The sequence below is a fragment of the Salvelinus alpinus genome, chromosome 19, assembly GCF_045679555.1.
Source record: "Salvelinus alpinus chromosome 19, SLU_Salpinus.1, whole genome shotgun sequence".
Lineage (NCBI taxonomy): Eukaryota > Metazoa > Chordata > Actinopteri > Salmoniformes > Salmonidae > Salvelinus > Salvelinus alpinus.
Window position 1 is genome coordinate 34,701,679 of NC_092104.1, and position 16,246 is coordinate 34,717,924.

General features: G+C 43.7%; 1 protein-coding gene across 1 annotated transcript in view; it reads left to right on the forward strand.

The window, feature by feature from the left end:
• The window catches only part of LOC139545422 (bone morphogenetic protein 1-like), a 59,159-nt gene extending 43,857 nt beyond the window's left edge, over positions 1 to 15,302 (forward strand). Inside the window, exons 8-20 of the mRNA XM_071353171.1 lie at positions 4,700 to 4,815; positions 6,079 to 6,181; positions 6,330 to 6,446; positions 6,825 to 6,970; positions 7,777 to 7,972; positions 8,251 to 8,376; positions 9,294 to 9,454; positions 9,660 to 9,840; positions 11,636 to 11,761; positions 12,017 to 12,144; positions 12,591 to 12,804; positions 12,947 to 13,197; positions 14,024 to 15,302. Of these exons, the coding sequence (XP_071209272.1) occupies positions 4,700 to 4,815; positions 6,079 to 6,181; positions 6,330 to 6,446; positions 6,825 to 6,970; positions 7,777 to 7,972; positions 8,251 to 8,376; positions 9,294 to 9,454; positions 9,660 to 9,840; positions 11,636 to 11,761; positions 12,017 to 12,144; positions 12,591 to 12,804; positions 12,947 to 13,197; positions 14,024 to 14,158 (2,000 nt within the window). The 3' untranslated portion in view covers positions 14,159 to 15,302. The remainder of the gene's footprint in view (positions 1 to 4,699; positions 4,816 to 6,078; positions 6,182 to 6,329; positions 6,447 to 6,824; positions 6,971 to 7,776; positions 7,973 to 8,250; positions 8,377 to 9,293; positions 9,455 to 9,659; positions 9,841 to 11,635; positions 11,762 to 12,016; positions 12,145 to 12,590; positions 12,805 to 12,946; positions 13,198 to 14,023) is intronic.
• The last annotated feature ends 944 nt before the right edge of the window (positions 15,303 to 16,246 follow it).

Sequence of the window (16,246 nt, forward strand, 5' to 3'; positions counted from 1 at the left end):
GTCTCTATGGACACGGGCCTTACTAAATGGACTGTTTGAAAATGTGATGAAATTAAATTTTTAATATTTTATTTATTTGTATTTTTAAATGTGAATCACATTTTTATTTGGCATGACCCCAACAGCATTGCACGTACCCCAGTTTGGGAATACTTGCCCTAGAGCACTGTCCCCCTAAGCCATGCATGCTGGTTGGAATGAACCCCTGTAGCACAGTTGGTTTAGCCAGTTGGCCATGGGGAGGCTTGACTACCAGAATGTACATTATGTATTACGTCTCCCAGAGGGTTGGGTTATTTATAGTAAGCCAGGTTTATTTTGAGACGATGTACAGAGAATGTGTCTCATACTGTTTTCTGCTATCGCTTCTCATCATCTGGAAGAGGTTGAATATCATCACGATCAGCAGATGTGCCTCTGAACATGAAAGAGTTGCCCTCCTCTTAAGATTCAGGATTATACAGTGCCTAAACAAAGTATTCATACCCCTTGACTTATTCCACGTTTTGTTACAGCCTGAATTCAAAATGGAGTAAAAATAATAATAATTCTCACCCTTCTACACACATTACCCCATAATGACAAATGTTTTTAGGAAGTTTAGCAAATGTATTGAAAATGAAATACGGAAATATATAATTTATGTAAGTATTCACAAAGGTGAATTTGCCTCCCAGTGTCTGTTGGAAAGCAGACTGAACCAGGTTTTCCTCTAGGATTTTGCCTGTGCTTGTAGCTGTATTCCATTTCCTTTTATTAAAAAAACTCCCTAGTCCTTGTCGATGACAAGCATACCCATAACATGATGCAGCCACCACCATGCTTGAAAATATGAAGTGTGGTATTCAGTTATGTGTTGTTGGATTTGCCCCAAACACAACGTTTTATATTCAGGACATAAAGTTAATTTCTTTGCCACATGTTTTACTTTAGTGTCTTATTGTAAACAGGATGCATGTTTAGGAATATTTTTTTCTGTACAGGCTTCTTTCTTTTCAATATGTCATTTAGGTTAATATTATGGTAGCTACAATGTTGATCCATCCTCACTTTCCTCCTTTCACAGCGATTAAACTCTGTAACTGTTTTAAAATCACCAAACAGGAAACCACTCACCCAGAGGCGGCGCTCCTAGTGGCCGGAGACTTTAATGCAGGGAAACTTAAATCAGTTCTACCAAATTTCCATCAACATGTTAAATGTGCAACCAGAGGGAAATAAATTCTAGATCACCTGTACTCCACACACAGAGACACGTATAAAGCTCTCCCTCGCCCTCCATTTGGTAAATCCGACCACAACTCTATCCTTCTGATCCCTGCTTACAAGCACAAATTAAAGCAGGAAGCACCAGTGACTCGGTCTATAAAAAAGTGGTCAAATGAAGCAGATGCTAAACTACAGGACTGTTTTGCTATCACACACTGGAACATGTCCCAGGATTCTTCCGATGGCATTGAGGAGTACACCACATCAGTCACTGGCTTTATCAATAAGTGCATCGAGGATGTTGTCCCCACAGTGACTGTACGTACATACCCTTCACCAGAAGCCATGGATTACAGGCAACATTCGCACTGAGCTAAAGGGTAGAGCTGCCTCTTTCAAGGTGCGGGACTCTAACCCGGAAGCTTACAAGAAATCCTGCTATGCCCTGCGACGAACCATCAAACAGGCAAAGCGTCAATACATGTTAAGACTGAATCATACTACACCGGCTCCGACGCTCGTCTTATGTGGCAGGGCTTGCAAACTATTACAGACTACAAAGGGAAGTATAGCCGCGAGCTGCCCAGTGACACGAGCCTACCAGACGAGCTAAATCACTTCTATGCTCGCTTCGAGGCAAGAAACACTGAGGCATGCATGAGAGCATCAGCTGTTCCGGATGACTGTGTGATCACGCTCTCCATAGCCGACGTGAGTAAACAGGTCAACATACACAAGGCTGCGGGACCAGACGGATTACCAGGACGTGTGCTCCGGGCATAATGCTGACCAACTGGCAAGTGTCTTCACTGACATTTTGAACCTGTCCCTGACTGAGTCTGTAATACCAACATGTTTTAAGCAGACCACCATAGTCCCTGTGCCCAAGAACACAAAGGCAACCTGCCTAAATGACTACAGACCCGTAGCACTCACGTCCGTAGCCATGAAGTGCTTTGAAAGTTTGGTAATGGCTCACATCAACACCATTATCCCAGAAACCCGAGACCCACTCTAATTTGCATGCCGCCCAAACAGATCCACAGATGATGCAATCTCTATTGCACTCCACACTGCCATTTCCCACCTGGACAAAAGGAACACTTATGTGAGAATGCTGTTCATTGACTACAGCTCAGCGTTCAACACCATAGTACCCTCAAAGCTCATCACTAAGCTAAGGATCCTGGGACTAAGCACCTCCCCTCTGCAACTGGATCCTGGACTTCCTGATGGGCCGCCCTCAGGTGGTGAGGGTAGGTAGCAACACATCTGCCACGCTGATCCTCAACACTGGAGCTCCCCAGGGGTGCGTGCTCAGTCCCCTCCTGTACTCCCTGTTCACCCACGACTGCATGGCCAGGCACGACTCCAACACCATCATTAAGTTTGCTGACAGTGGTAGGCCTGATCAACGACGAGACAGCCTATAGGGAGGAGATCAGAGACCTGGCCGGGTGGTGCCAGAATAACAACCTATCCCTCAACGTAATCAAGACTAAGGAGATGATTGTGGACTACAGGAAAATGAGGACCGAGCACGCCCCCATTCTCATCAATAGGGCTGTAGTGGAGCAAGTTGAGAGCGTCAAGTTCCTTGGTGTCCACATCCACAACAAACTAGAATGGTCCAAACACACCAAGACAGTTGAGAAGATGGCACGATAAAGCCTATTCCCCCTCAGGAAACTAAAAAGATTTGGCATAGGTCCTGAGATCCTCAAAAGGTTCTACAGCTGCAACATCTAGAGCATCCTGACTGGCTGCATCACTGCCTGGTACAGCAATTGTGCGGCCTCTGACCGCAAGGCACTACAGAGGGTGATGCGTACGGCCCAGTACATCACTGGGGCTAAGCTGCCTGCCATCCAGGACCTCTACACTAGGCAGTGTCAGAGGAAGGCCCTAAAAATAGAAGGAAGACCCCAGCCACCCCAGTCATAGACTGTTCTCTCTACTACCGCATGGCAAGCGATACTGGAGTGCCAAGTCTAGGACATAAAGGCTTCTCAACAGTTTTTACCCCTAAGCCATAAGACTCCTGAACATCTAATCAAATGGCTACCCGGACTATTTGCATTGTGTGCCCCCCAACCCCTCTTTTTACTCTGCTGCTACTCTCTGTTTATCATATATGCATAGTCACTTTAACTATAGATTCATGTACATACTACCTCAATTTGGCTGACCAACCAGTGCTCCCGCACATTGGCTAAGCGGGCTATCTGCATTGTGTCCCACCCGCCAACCCCTCTTTTACGCTACTGCTACTCTCTGTTCATCATATATGCATAGTCACTTTAACCATATCTACATGTACATACTACCTCAATCAGCCTGACTAACCGGTGACTGTATGTAGCCTCACTACTTTCATAGCCTCACTACTTTCATAGCCTCGCTACTGTATATAGCCTGTCTTTTTTACTGTTGTTTTTTTTCTTTACCTACCTATTGTTCACCTAATACCTTTTTTGCACTATTGGTTAGAACCTGTAAGTAAGCATTTCACTGTAAGGTCTACTACACCTGTTGTATTCGGCGCACGTGACAAATAAACTTTGATTTGATTTCACCATTGGCCTCATGGTGAAATCCCTGAGCGGTTTCCTTACTCTCTGGCAATTGAGTTTGGAAGGACGGCTGTATCTTTGTAGTGACTGGTGTGTATTGATACACCATCCAAAGTATAGTTAATAACTTCACCTCGCTCAAAGGGATATTCAATATTTACCCATCTACAAATAAGTGTTCTTCTTTGCGAGGCATTGGAAAACCTCCCTGTTGTTTTTGGTTGAACCTGTGTTTTAAATTCACTGCTCAACTGAGGAACCTTACAATTATCTGTATATCTGAGGTACAGAGATGAGGTAGTCATTAAAAAAGCATGTTAAACACTATAATTGCACACAGGGTGAGTTCATGCAACTTATTATGTGACTTGTTATGCACATTTTTACCCCTGAACTTATTTAAGCTTGCCATAAGAGCAGGGTGGAATACTTATTGAGTCAAGACATTTCAGCTTTTCATTTTTAATTAATTTGTAAACATTTCTAAGAACATAATTCCACTTTGACATTATGTGGTATTGTGTGTATGCCAGTGACACATCTCAATTTAATACATTTAAAATTCAGGCTTTAAAAGTCCAGGGTTGTGAATACTTTCTGAAGGCACTTTAATTGTTGCATCAAGCTGCTGTCTTCTGGGATATCCCTTCAGTGGGACTTGGCTACTTCATTGCTGTTTCTCTATGCTACTGCTGGAGTCCATATGTCTTAGCTCATATCAGTACAGAAACGAATTGCTATGTCCTCCACTGGTTGACATGGTCCTCATGTTAATGTCTGTATCTCGCGCGCACTATCTCTTTCTCTCTCTCTCGCACACTCTCTTTCTCTCTGTCTCTCTCTGTCCGTCTGTCTCTCTCTGTCTCTCTCTCTCTCTGTCCGTCTGTCTCTCTCTGTCCGTCTGTCTGTGTGGATAGGATGTGGAGACAGTCTGCAGGAAAGCAGTGGGAACTTCTCTTCTCCTGGCTTCCCCAACGGATACTCAGCCTACATGCACTGCATCTGGAGAATATCGGTCACGCCAGGGGAAAAGGTGGGAGGCATGATGAGGCCTTGGAAAACTGACTGACATAGAAACTTGGATCAGTCTTAGAAGTGCTTTGTTTATCATGGTTTAGTAGTGATACCTCTGTTTTCCTTAGGATAATGTAATCTTAGATGATGATCTATATGATCCCTTTGAGTCAGAACTGGAGTTTTGTTCTTCTCATGTTGAAAAAAAATTATATATATATATATATATATAAATGCTGATGCCCCAGATACTCAACTAGTCTAAAGGCCAGTTTTATTGCTTCTGTAATCAGAACAACAGCTTTCAGCTGTGCTAACATAATTGCAAAAGGGTTTTCTAATGATCAATTAGCCTTTTAAAATGATAAACTTGGATTAGCTAACACAACATGCCATTGGAACACAGGAGTGATGGTTGCTGATAATGGGCCTCTGTACGCCTATGTAGACGTTCCATTAGAAATCAGCCGTATCCAGCTACAATAGTCATTTTCAACATTAACAATGTCTAGACTGTATTTCTGATCAATTTGATGTTATTTTAATGGACAAAAAAGTTGCTTTTCTTTCAAAAATAAGGACATAAGTGACCCCAAACTTGTTAACGGTAGTGTGTGTATATGTATGTGTATGATATATATATATATATATATATCACCCGACCTCAACCCAATTGAGATGGTTTGGGATGAGTTGGACCGCAGTGTGAAGGAAAAGCAGCCAACAAGTGCTCAGCATATGTGGGAACTCCTTCAAGACTGTTGGAAAAGCATTCCAGGTGATGCTAGTTGAGAGAATGCCAAGAGTGTTCAAAGCTGTCTTCAAGGCAAAGTGTGGCTGCTTTGAAGAATCTAAAATCTAAAATATACTTTGATTTGTTTTTAACACTTTTTTGGTCACTACATTATTCCATATGTGTTATTTCATAGTTTTGATGTCTTCACTATTATTCTACAATGTAGAAAATAGTAAAATAAAGGCAAACCCTTGAATGAGTAGGTGTTCTAAAACTTTTGAATGGTACTGTATATATGTTTTATTGTCACATATGCTGGATATATGCAGGAAAATGTGTTGTTTTACAGGTTCAGCCATAGTAGTACCACGCCCCTAGAGCAAATTAGGGTTAAGTGTCTTGCTCAAGGGCACGTAGGAAGATTATTTTCACCTTGTCGGCTCAGGTATTCGAACCAGTAACCTTTCGGTTACAGGCCTAACACTAACTGCTAGGCTACCTGCCGCACTGTACCAGGTCTGTAACCTTGCTCTCTTGGTTTTTAAGATCATTCTGAACTTCACCTCCATGGATCTGTACAGGAGTCACCTGTGCTGGTACGACCATGTCGAGATCAGAGATGGATACTCCAGGAAAGCCCCTCTGAAAGGTCAGGATTTATTAGAAGAAAGATATAGTTCCATACATGCACTTCACTACGGTACAGTGATGCTGAAAATAAACTTAATATAATAAGTTTGTCTGGACAAAAAAGTAGTTCTGGAGTCTGATAAGGTGGTCTGGTGTGTGTGTTCCAGGTCGTTTCTGTGGGGATAAGCTGCCTGAACCAATCATCTCCACTGACAGCCGGTTGTGGATTGAGTTCCGCAGCAGCAGTAACTGGGTGGGGAAGGGCTTCTCCGCTGTGTATGAAGGTAAGGCCAGAGCCGGAGCCCAATCCCCAGCAGCCCCATAACAACACAGCTCAGCTGACTGACTGGGCACCTGGGTCACAGACTGAACAACGTGCCTGAAAACAGCTCAGTGATTCTGTCAAATCCCCACATCTGGCTGCCTCCATGCTAATGGGTAGAGCACGTTATTCTGCATTAATCAGATTTTGGTCCGAGGTGATTTTCAGCTCAACATTATATCCAGACTGTAGAGCATGATGTTTTTAATATAGGAATCATTTTTAATAATCAACATTATGAAATACATGAAACAAAACACAATACCCTTGAGAGAAATGTGGTAATGATGATGATGATGATAGATAACGATGACATCACTGCATGTTCTCTGACATTCAGCCATCTGTGGAGGGGAGGTGAAGAAGGATAACGGACAGATCCAGTCTCCTAACTACCCAGACGACTATCGGCCCAACAAGGTGTGCATATGGAAGATCAGTGTGTCTCAGGGCTACCACGTCGGCCTGACCTTCCAGTCCTTTGAGGTAAGAGATACGAGCCGCTTTGTTATTTTCATACCCTCCACATCCAGTAGCACATTTTTACACAGTGCTACACAGACTGCGAATCCTACCAGGTTTCCATTTTTTTCATGGGACTGATTGTTAAAATTGTATTTATGTGGCATGATGTTATTTTCATCTGATCGTCAAACAAATCACTTCAAAAAGTAGGCCACCTACACACTTTCGTCCACTGCAAAATAATTACAGCACTGTGCACCCGCGATTGATGAAGGGAAAGAGATTTGTTGCAAAATACCCCAATTGTCATTAGGCCCACTCTTGTAGCCTGAATTAATTTATGCGTCTTGCTGACAAATTGACATTTTTTGTAAAAAGAAAAGTCGGTACACCTGAAAAGGGGCTGAACTACGGATGTGTCTGTCCCAAGCTCATCGGCAAGGTAAACTTTTGAGGGCCCAGTTAAAACAATGTTGCAAGTTTGCTAGCGATAGCTCAAGACAGAGGCAGAGTGAAGAGATGAATGTGATTGAAAGAACTTGAACCAACTGAAACCAGTTTAAACCATGACAGAGAGATGGGGTTGTTCGTTTAATTTGGAATAAGCTTTTATTTGTATATTTACCACTGTAGCAGTACACAATTGCGTTGTAAACAAATAGGAGATTGGTTAAATTAGCCCCCTCAAAGTTAGACTTTTGTTACATTTAGCGGCACTCATGTCTCATTCAGGGGGGCCCCCTAACTCCCCCACCCGCTTTCTAATTTACATACTGCCGCTACATCCATATCCTCTGCAACCTTTGATTATGAAAACTTTTCCTTAGATTGAGAGGCATGACAGCTGTGCCTATGACTACCTGGAGGTGAGGGATGGGAACTCAGACAACAGCCCACTGCTGGGACGCTTCTGTGGCTACGACAAGCCAGATGACATCAAGACCAGTTCCAACCAGCTGTGGATGAAGTTTGTGTCTGATGGCTCTGTCAACAAGGCTGGTTTCGCAGCCAACTTTTTCAAAGGTCAGATCTCAAGGGTTTGGACTATAGAAAAGAACACCTAAAAAGTCATTGCTGATGGCATATACCCTCGTTGTAGAAATTACCAGTGTGATTTCCGTAGTAATAAATCTCTCAGCAGCATGTCAAATTGAGTAATTTGAGAGTAATTCCGTCATGATTGATTTAGTTAAATTATGTTTATTTCAGGATAGTTAAATTGCAGCATTCATCATTTGTGACTTATAGGCTGTTGAGTTGCGAGGCCGTGTAAAGGTAACATGTTGTTGTTGTGGTTGTAGAGATGGACGAGTGCTCCAAGCCCGACAATGGTCGCTGTGAGCAACGCTGTGTCAACACACTGGGCAGCTACAAGTGTGCCTGTGACCCGGGCTACGAGCTGGCTGCCGACAAGCGCAGCTGTGAGGGTGAGTATAGTAGAATGCTGCCCAGAGCCTGCTCAATAATGTCTCCTCTACTGCAGGTCACATAGTAATGCAGTTCACTGCTGTTATTTAATCACTACCACCCAAATACACCAAGTCCAGTTGCCCCACATACAGTAGCTAGAAAAAATACCTCCAGAGATTTGTCATTGGATTGTCATTTGGATTTCTGCCACCAAATGGGGTTGTAATTTGATGCACTCACCCAACCAAAATTCAATCCAACATCACAGGTAATCAGAGCCCAACGCAAGTGTTAAAAACATCCTAATTAGATGATCACCTGTAAATTAGAACCAGACAGAAGTGCTGATGCAGTGGTTTATAGCTTCACCTTTTCGTTGCTCTTTTTTTTTAACCAAACCTGACCACTGTCTGCCTCTAGAGGAGGAGGCCTGCTATTACATGTTCCTTAAACATTGAATAATTATTGAGCTTAACCCTTTTGGATTACATACATTGCTGCATGTTTAAGGTTTTGGTGAAAATAAAGTAGGGTGTCTGTTATAACATTATCCTCAATGGTTTATTAATACCCAGCTTAACCTTTTTGGATGACACGCATTGTGTTTTTAAGCTTTTTGGGGATAATACCCTACCACACTTTGCATTAATACGACAGAACATGATATTGCGTAACTGTCAAGTCTGTCTGAGACCATCAGCGGTAGGCTGCTGTGAAAACAGCAGGTCAGCCAATTGTGTTGACCTTTATTGACCGATATGTGTAATGAAAATGATTCTGCTACTACAGATAGATGTTTTGCACAAATTGTCAGTGATACACATTTTTATATACACCATTTTATCATTATAACCATATGAAGTTTAAGCACATCTTAACCATTGTCCTGGTCTTCTCTCCTCTCCTTTGTCTGTCTGCCTGTCTGTCTGTGTAGCTGCCTGTGGAGGTTTCATCACCAAGCTGAACGGCTCCATCACCAGTCCAGGCTGGCCCAGAGAGTACCCCCCCAATAAGAACTGTATCTGGCAGCTGGTGGCACCCACACAGTACCGAATCACTCTGCTTTTTGACGTCTTTGAGACTGAGGGCAATGACGTGAGCACCGGGGTTGTTATGACTGAGCACGGGTTGGGTTTGTTCTATCCCCATGGGCCTTAGTGGTGTCATCATGAAGCTGTCCTCCTGTTTGTCATAGAGTACAGACTGTTTGTAATATATTCCTGTGCATCGTATTTGTACAAGTTGTAATTACATTCCCTTAATGTTTCATGCTGTAATGGCCTGCTGTTTCTCTGTCCAGGTGTGTAAATATGACTATGTGGAGGTGCGCAGTGGGCTTTCAGCAGACTCAAGGCTACATGGGAAGTTCTGTGGAGCAGAGAAACCCGAGGTCATCACCTCTCAGTACAACAACATGCGCATTGAATTTAAGTCAGACAACACCGTCTCAAAGAAGGGATTCAAAGCTCAGTTCTTCTCAGGTGAGCCTTTGACACTGTGTGTGTGTGTCTTTCCCTCCAAGAGTCTGTTTCTGTGTGTACAGTGGCTTGCGAAAGTATTCACCCCCCTTGGCATTTTTCTATTTTGTTGCCTTACAACCTGGAAATAAAATTTATTTTTGGGGGGTTTGTATCATTTGATTTACACAACATGCCTACCACTTTGAAGATGCAAAATATGTTTTATTGTGAAACAAATAAGAAATAACACAGAATAACAGAACTTGAGCGTGCATAACTATTCACCCCCACCAAAGTCAATACTTTGTAGAGACACCTTTTGCAGCAATTACAGCTGCAAGTCTCTTGGGGTATGTCTCTATAAGCTTGGCACATCTAGCCACTGGATTTTTTTGCCCATTCTTCAAGGCAAAACTGCTCCAGCTCCTTCAAGTTGGATGGGTTCTGCTGGTGTACAGCAATCTTTAAGTCATACCACATATTCTCAATTGGATTGAGGTCTGGGCTTTGACTTGGCCATTCCAAGACATTTAAATGTTTCCCCTTAAATCACTCAAGTGTTGCTTTAGCAGTATGCTTAGGGTCATTGTTCTGCTGAAGGGTGAACCTCCATCCCAGTCTCAAATCTCTGGAAGACTGACACAGGTTTCCCTCAAGAATTTCCCTGTATTTAGCGCCATCCATCATTCCTTCAATTCCAACCAGTTTCCCAGTCCCTGCCGATGAAAAACATCCCCACAGCATGATGCTGCCACCACCATGCTTCACTGTGGGGATGGTGTTCTCTGGGTGATGAGAGGTGTTGTGTTTGCACCATACATAGCGTTTTTCTTGATGGCCAAAAAGTTCAATTTTAGTCTCATCTGACCAGAGTACCTTCTTCCATATGTTTGGGGAGTCTCCCACATGCCTTTTGGCGAACACCAAACTTGTTTTTCTTATTTTTTTCTTTAAGCAATGGCTTTTTTTGGCCACTCCTCTGTAAAGCCCAGCTCTGTGGATTGTACGGCTTAAAGTGGTCCTATGGACAGACACTCCAATCTCCGCTGTGGAGCGTTGCAGCTCCTTCAGGGTTATCTTTGGTCTCTTTGTTGCCTCTCTGATTAATTTTCTCCTTGCCTGGTGTGGGAATTTTGGTGGGCGGCCCTATCTGTTTTTGTTGTGGTGCCATATTCTTTAAAAAATGTAATAATGGATTTAATGGTGCTCTGTGGGATGTTCAAAGTTTCTGATATTTTTTTATAACCCAACCCTGATCTGTACTTCTCCACAACTTTGTCCCAGACCTGTTTGGAGAGCTCCTTGGTCTTCAAGGTGCCGCTTGATTGGTGGTGCCCCTTGCTTTGTGGTGTTGCAGACTCTGGGGCCTTTCAGAACAGTTGTGTATATATACTGATATTATGTGACACTTAGATTGCACACAGGTGGACTTTATTTAACTAATGTGACTTTGTGACTTCTGAAGGTAATTGGTTGCACCAGATCTTATTTAGGGGCTTCATAGCAAAAGGGGGTGAATACATATGCACGTACCCCTTTTCAGTTTTCTTTATTTTTTCGAATTTTTTGAAACAAGTAATTTTTTTCATTTCACTTCACCAATTTGGACTATTTTGTGTATGTCCATTACATGAAATCCAAATAAAAATCAATTTAAATTACAAGTTGTAATGCACCAAATAGGAAAAATGGGATGAATACTTTTGCAAGGCACTGTATGAGTGACGGTTCATCAATTTGACACCACAATGTGCTGATGGCAGTGCGGTAGTGTGGGAGAAACGTTCATCAGGGTAGTGTCCCTTTATGTCCCCAGACAAAGACGAGTGCTCAAAGGAGAATGGAGGCTGCCAGCATGAGTGTGTCAACACCTTCGGGAGCTACAGCTGTCAGTGCCGCAGTGGCTTTGTGCTGCACGAGAACAAACACGACTGCAAAGAAGGTACCAATTGGCCACCTGCGCACTGAAACTGAGACCCACTGGCACATTGATTCTGGGTTTATTTATTTTATGCGGGTTGGAGCTCTAGAGGTTATTTTTAGGGGGATGACTTCCTATTGCAATGAGTGGGGGTGAGCGAGGAAACACTACCATGTGCCAAGAACAACAGCCCCTGAGTGGGGTTTGGACATTATCTTGTGTGGAGCAGTGATGATACAGGAGAGGGATGCTAACTTTGTGGATGTGTTTTTGCAGCCGGCTGTGATCACGTTGTGAACAGTGTGACTGGCACCATCACAAGCCCCAATTGGCCAGATAAATACCCCAGCAAGAAGGCATGCACTTGGGCGCTCTCCACCACTGCAGGCCATCGCATCAAAATCGTATGTGTCCGTCCCCCTCCAACTCTCTAACAAACAGATTGCATGTGTGTGGCTCTTGGTATGCTTGTGTTTGCAGGAAGGGGGGTTTGAATGAACTGTGGAAATCATTGAGGACTTTATTCTGTACTGTACTGAGCACCACAGCCTGTGTTAGCAGTGTGATTGAAACAATCCTCTAAGCATGAATGGCTCCCCCTTCTGTAACATTCATACCATTTGTCTTCATCCATGGCATGCTGTACATATCTCAGCTTTTTGAATATAGTTAACTGGGCTTAGCCAATGAAAAGTGATTGCATGTGTCTTCGTTCCAATGGGTTTCTAAAGGTTATTCCGCTAATAGGGAACCATTGTATTTCATACTCTATCTCTCGTAAAACAGGCTGTATACCTGCAATCCTCTTTCCCTATTTGATCTCCTTCTCTCCCCTCATGCTTTGTCTCAGGCCTTCAATGAGATTGACATGGAGGCCCATCTGGAGTGCGCCTACGACCACATCGAGATCTACGATGGGCGCGACGGCAAAGCCCCCAGTCTGGGTCGCTTCTGTGGCACTAAGAAGCCTCCTCCCATCATGTCCAGCGCCAACAAGATGTTCATCCGCTTCTTCTCTGATAACTCTGTCCAGAAGAAGGGCTTCGAGGCCTCCCACACAGCAGGTATATTACTGCCAACACAACTTAGACTCACAACTTAGAGCCCACTGTATGGCTAGATGTATTGCACTGGCTTCTCCTCAAAGGTTATTGGTTAGTTCCTTCTGAGTGATATCTATGGATGCTTTTTTGTTATTATCTCCAGAGTGTGGAGGTCGTCATAAGGCTGAGGTCAAGACCAAAGACCTGTACTCCCATGCTCAGTTTGGGGACAATAACTACCCCGGTGCGTCTGACTGCCAGTGGGTGATCGCTGCTGAGAAAGGCTACGGAGTGGAGCTCATCTTCCAGACCTTTGAGATTGAGGAGGAGGCTGACTGTGGCTACGACTACATGGAGCTCTTTGATGGTGTCGATACCAAGTCCCCAAGGCTGGGACGCTACTGTGGCTCTGGGGTAAACTCACTGATAATCTCATCTATTGAAGGACCAGCGATGTACTGTCATAATATCGGTATTCTTTCTTTCAGGTCTAGCTTTGTTGAACCAGCTGTGTTAAAACAACACTTTCAGAGATTGTGTAAAATTAGCTCTGCAGTTGAAAAATAACCTTTCACACTGTGTTTGAGTGTTAAAGTTTTGAAGATTTCTACTCCGCTCTCCGGCTTTAATCACTTTGTTAAAGTTGATGTGTTCCACCGGGTTGGAGTATATTGCTTCAGTAGCAGCTGAGCTTGATAAAAGCGGACCCTGGCTGGCTTGTGAAAGGCTATCATGGTCTCCAGCATTGAGCTGTAACTGAGAACTAATCAGCTGACGCTGAGGCTACAGTAGGTGGGGGGGAGCTGAAACAATGAGGCCACTGGGGAGTTGAAGCATTAAATCCGTAGGTCAAGGAACAGCTTGATTTAATTTAACACACATCAGTAATAAGCCTGTGTCTCTAGTCTACTGATGCCTGGTCCTGTAAATCAGTGCTAGCAGGAGCTGGAGGACACATAATGCTCACAGTACCAAGTGGGCCACTTCCTCCATCAAGCCCTTTTTAGACATATTGGACTAAACTGGAAACAGACTGTAAAGTAAAGTGGAAAGCTCATTATATGATTTTTATTGGAGAATAAGTGGCAGTTGTTCACTCCAACAGCCCTCCCCTCCCTTACCCTACAGCCCCCTCAGTCTGGATCTATGAGATATCATTTGGTTTTAATTGAAGTGCAGTCAGAGTGCCAGAAGGCGACAGCGGTTAACTCCATCTGTGTTTTCTCCTCTGTTCCCCCAGCCTCCTGAGGAGATCTACTCTGCCGGCGACTCCATTGTAATCAAGTTCCGCTCTGATGACACCATCAACAAGAAGGGTTTCCACGTGCGCTACACCAGCACCAAGTTTCAGGACACACTGCACTCGCGCAAGTGACCAGCGGGGGCCGGAAAGGGCCGGGTTGGGCAGAGGGGCAAGTGGAGGGGCCCCCAGGGGAGGCGACAGCCTGACACTCGGAAACCTTCGGCCACCAAGATCATTCAGAAACGACAGAACAGCCGCAAGACCACCAACCGCACCTCAGCTCCAAGGGGCTCCAGCTCCCTACAGACTGTGAGGAGTAAAGCCATTCTACAGTAGACCTTGTTTTTACCTTTTTTTTATGGTTATGATTGGGGCGGGTGGGTGGGTGGATATCCGGTTAGGTGGATTCAGGGGGAGATTTTTCTACCCCCAGGTTTTTTTTGGTTCTTTTTTTATTTTCTATGCCTCCTAATGAGAGCGAAATGAACAACAGTGGATTCTCAGGACCTGTAGGAAGGCAGGCATCAGCCAGACAGATCCCTGCTTTTGTCAGGCCAGCCCCCCCACGCCAGGGGGGAAGGAGGCGAGGAGAGAAAAGGATGGGGAAGAGACCGGAGGAAGTTCCAGAGGGATTCACCAACCTCAATCTTCCAGCCAAACTCCTCCAGAATACTAGAGCTCCTCTCCTCTCCTCCTCACATTCCCACCCATATTGTTCAAGGATTCCAGTCAATAAGAGGATTAGAGGGATGCCCTTGACTTGAGGTTTTGATACTGTATGTCTGAGAATTGCATGTAATTACAAGAAGAGAGAAGGAAACTGTACAGTGACAACACCAGCATTTGTAATTGGCATTGTCCTGGCAACCAGTGCAAGATTCTCGCTATTACCATTAACAAGGAAATTAAGGAAGCAGTTATCTTATTAAAGGACTAATACATGAAATGTGGCCTATGTCTTCTGGTTGGTAATTGCTTGCCCATTGAGGGGCTATTGCTGTATCTCTCTGTGTAATTGTAATGTGTATGATTATTCAAAGGGACATGACATGCTTTCCTCAACTCAAATCATCAGTAAGCACTTTACAGTGAATTGTTCAAAAATCATGAACTAACGATTTTTTGTAAAATGCAATGCAAGTTCACTTATTTTTTATGCATTTTATCACTTTTATTCCCTGATTTTATTTTCATTGCACCATTTGGTTGCTCAGGTGTGCTTGAGAGCTGTTTGTACCCTGTAACATGGGGTAATAAAGATATGGGTTCTGTTTCAGTGTTCACGTACAGTTTTAATGTGCAGCATTTTCTCTCCCTAGACTAAAACTCTCCATAAATAGTGCAATCTCCAGGGGCAGGCCAGAGCCCTTTATTGTGACAGAAGGGTCTGGTGCAGGCGAGTCTGAGTAGGCATTGTCATAGCAACACCTTCACAATATATTCATCTGTTTATGGTGGGGCTCTGCTGAATTCCATGTATTATGATGTGTTGGTATTGTGCAGCGAGTATGATGTTGAATACATGTCAATTACTGTTATCCCACTCTCTTTTCGGGTTCTTTTTAATTTGACTGAAAATGCCAGCTGTCACTTAATGTCTTTGCCTCTATAATCAATCAATGCAGATGTTCAGCATGGTTGGTTTTGTAAGAACCAATGGATGTGCTTGTGCTAACAAAGTAAGTGCTCTGTGTGTGTGTGTGTGTGTGTGTGTTCCTGTGTCGTTTCAGCTGTGTTTTTACCCTATGCTGTTTAGGTGAGAGCCCTGGGCACTGTAGAGGCAGAGAATGCTTCCACAGGACTGATTATTTTCTAATAGCCTGAAGCACATAGGTCTGAGACTGCCAAGCTCCAAAAACCAATGAAGGCCAAGAATGTTCAGGTATTCAATCACACAACACCAGCCCCCCACAAAAAAGCAAAAACATTTAATCTTCCTAAATGATTTCCTATGTTTAGTTTGAGTTTGATTCATGTTGACCTGTGAACATATCCAGTAACCTCTGACAATGGTTCAGCCACCGTTTTGCTCTGTACAATACTGCCTTATTATTCATGTCGCATGAGTGAAGATGGTATCAAGCAATCATCCTCGGGGTGGCACCAAACAATGAATTCACACCAGCTGTGCTCACTGGAAACCAAATCTGTACATCTAAGAGCAGAAAATAGCATAGCTGGTCTTTGTGCATTTTAAAATGTGATCATTTGAATAGTATT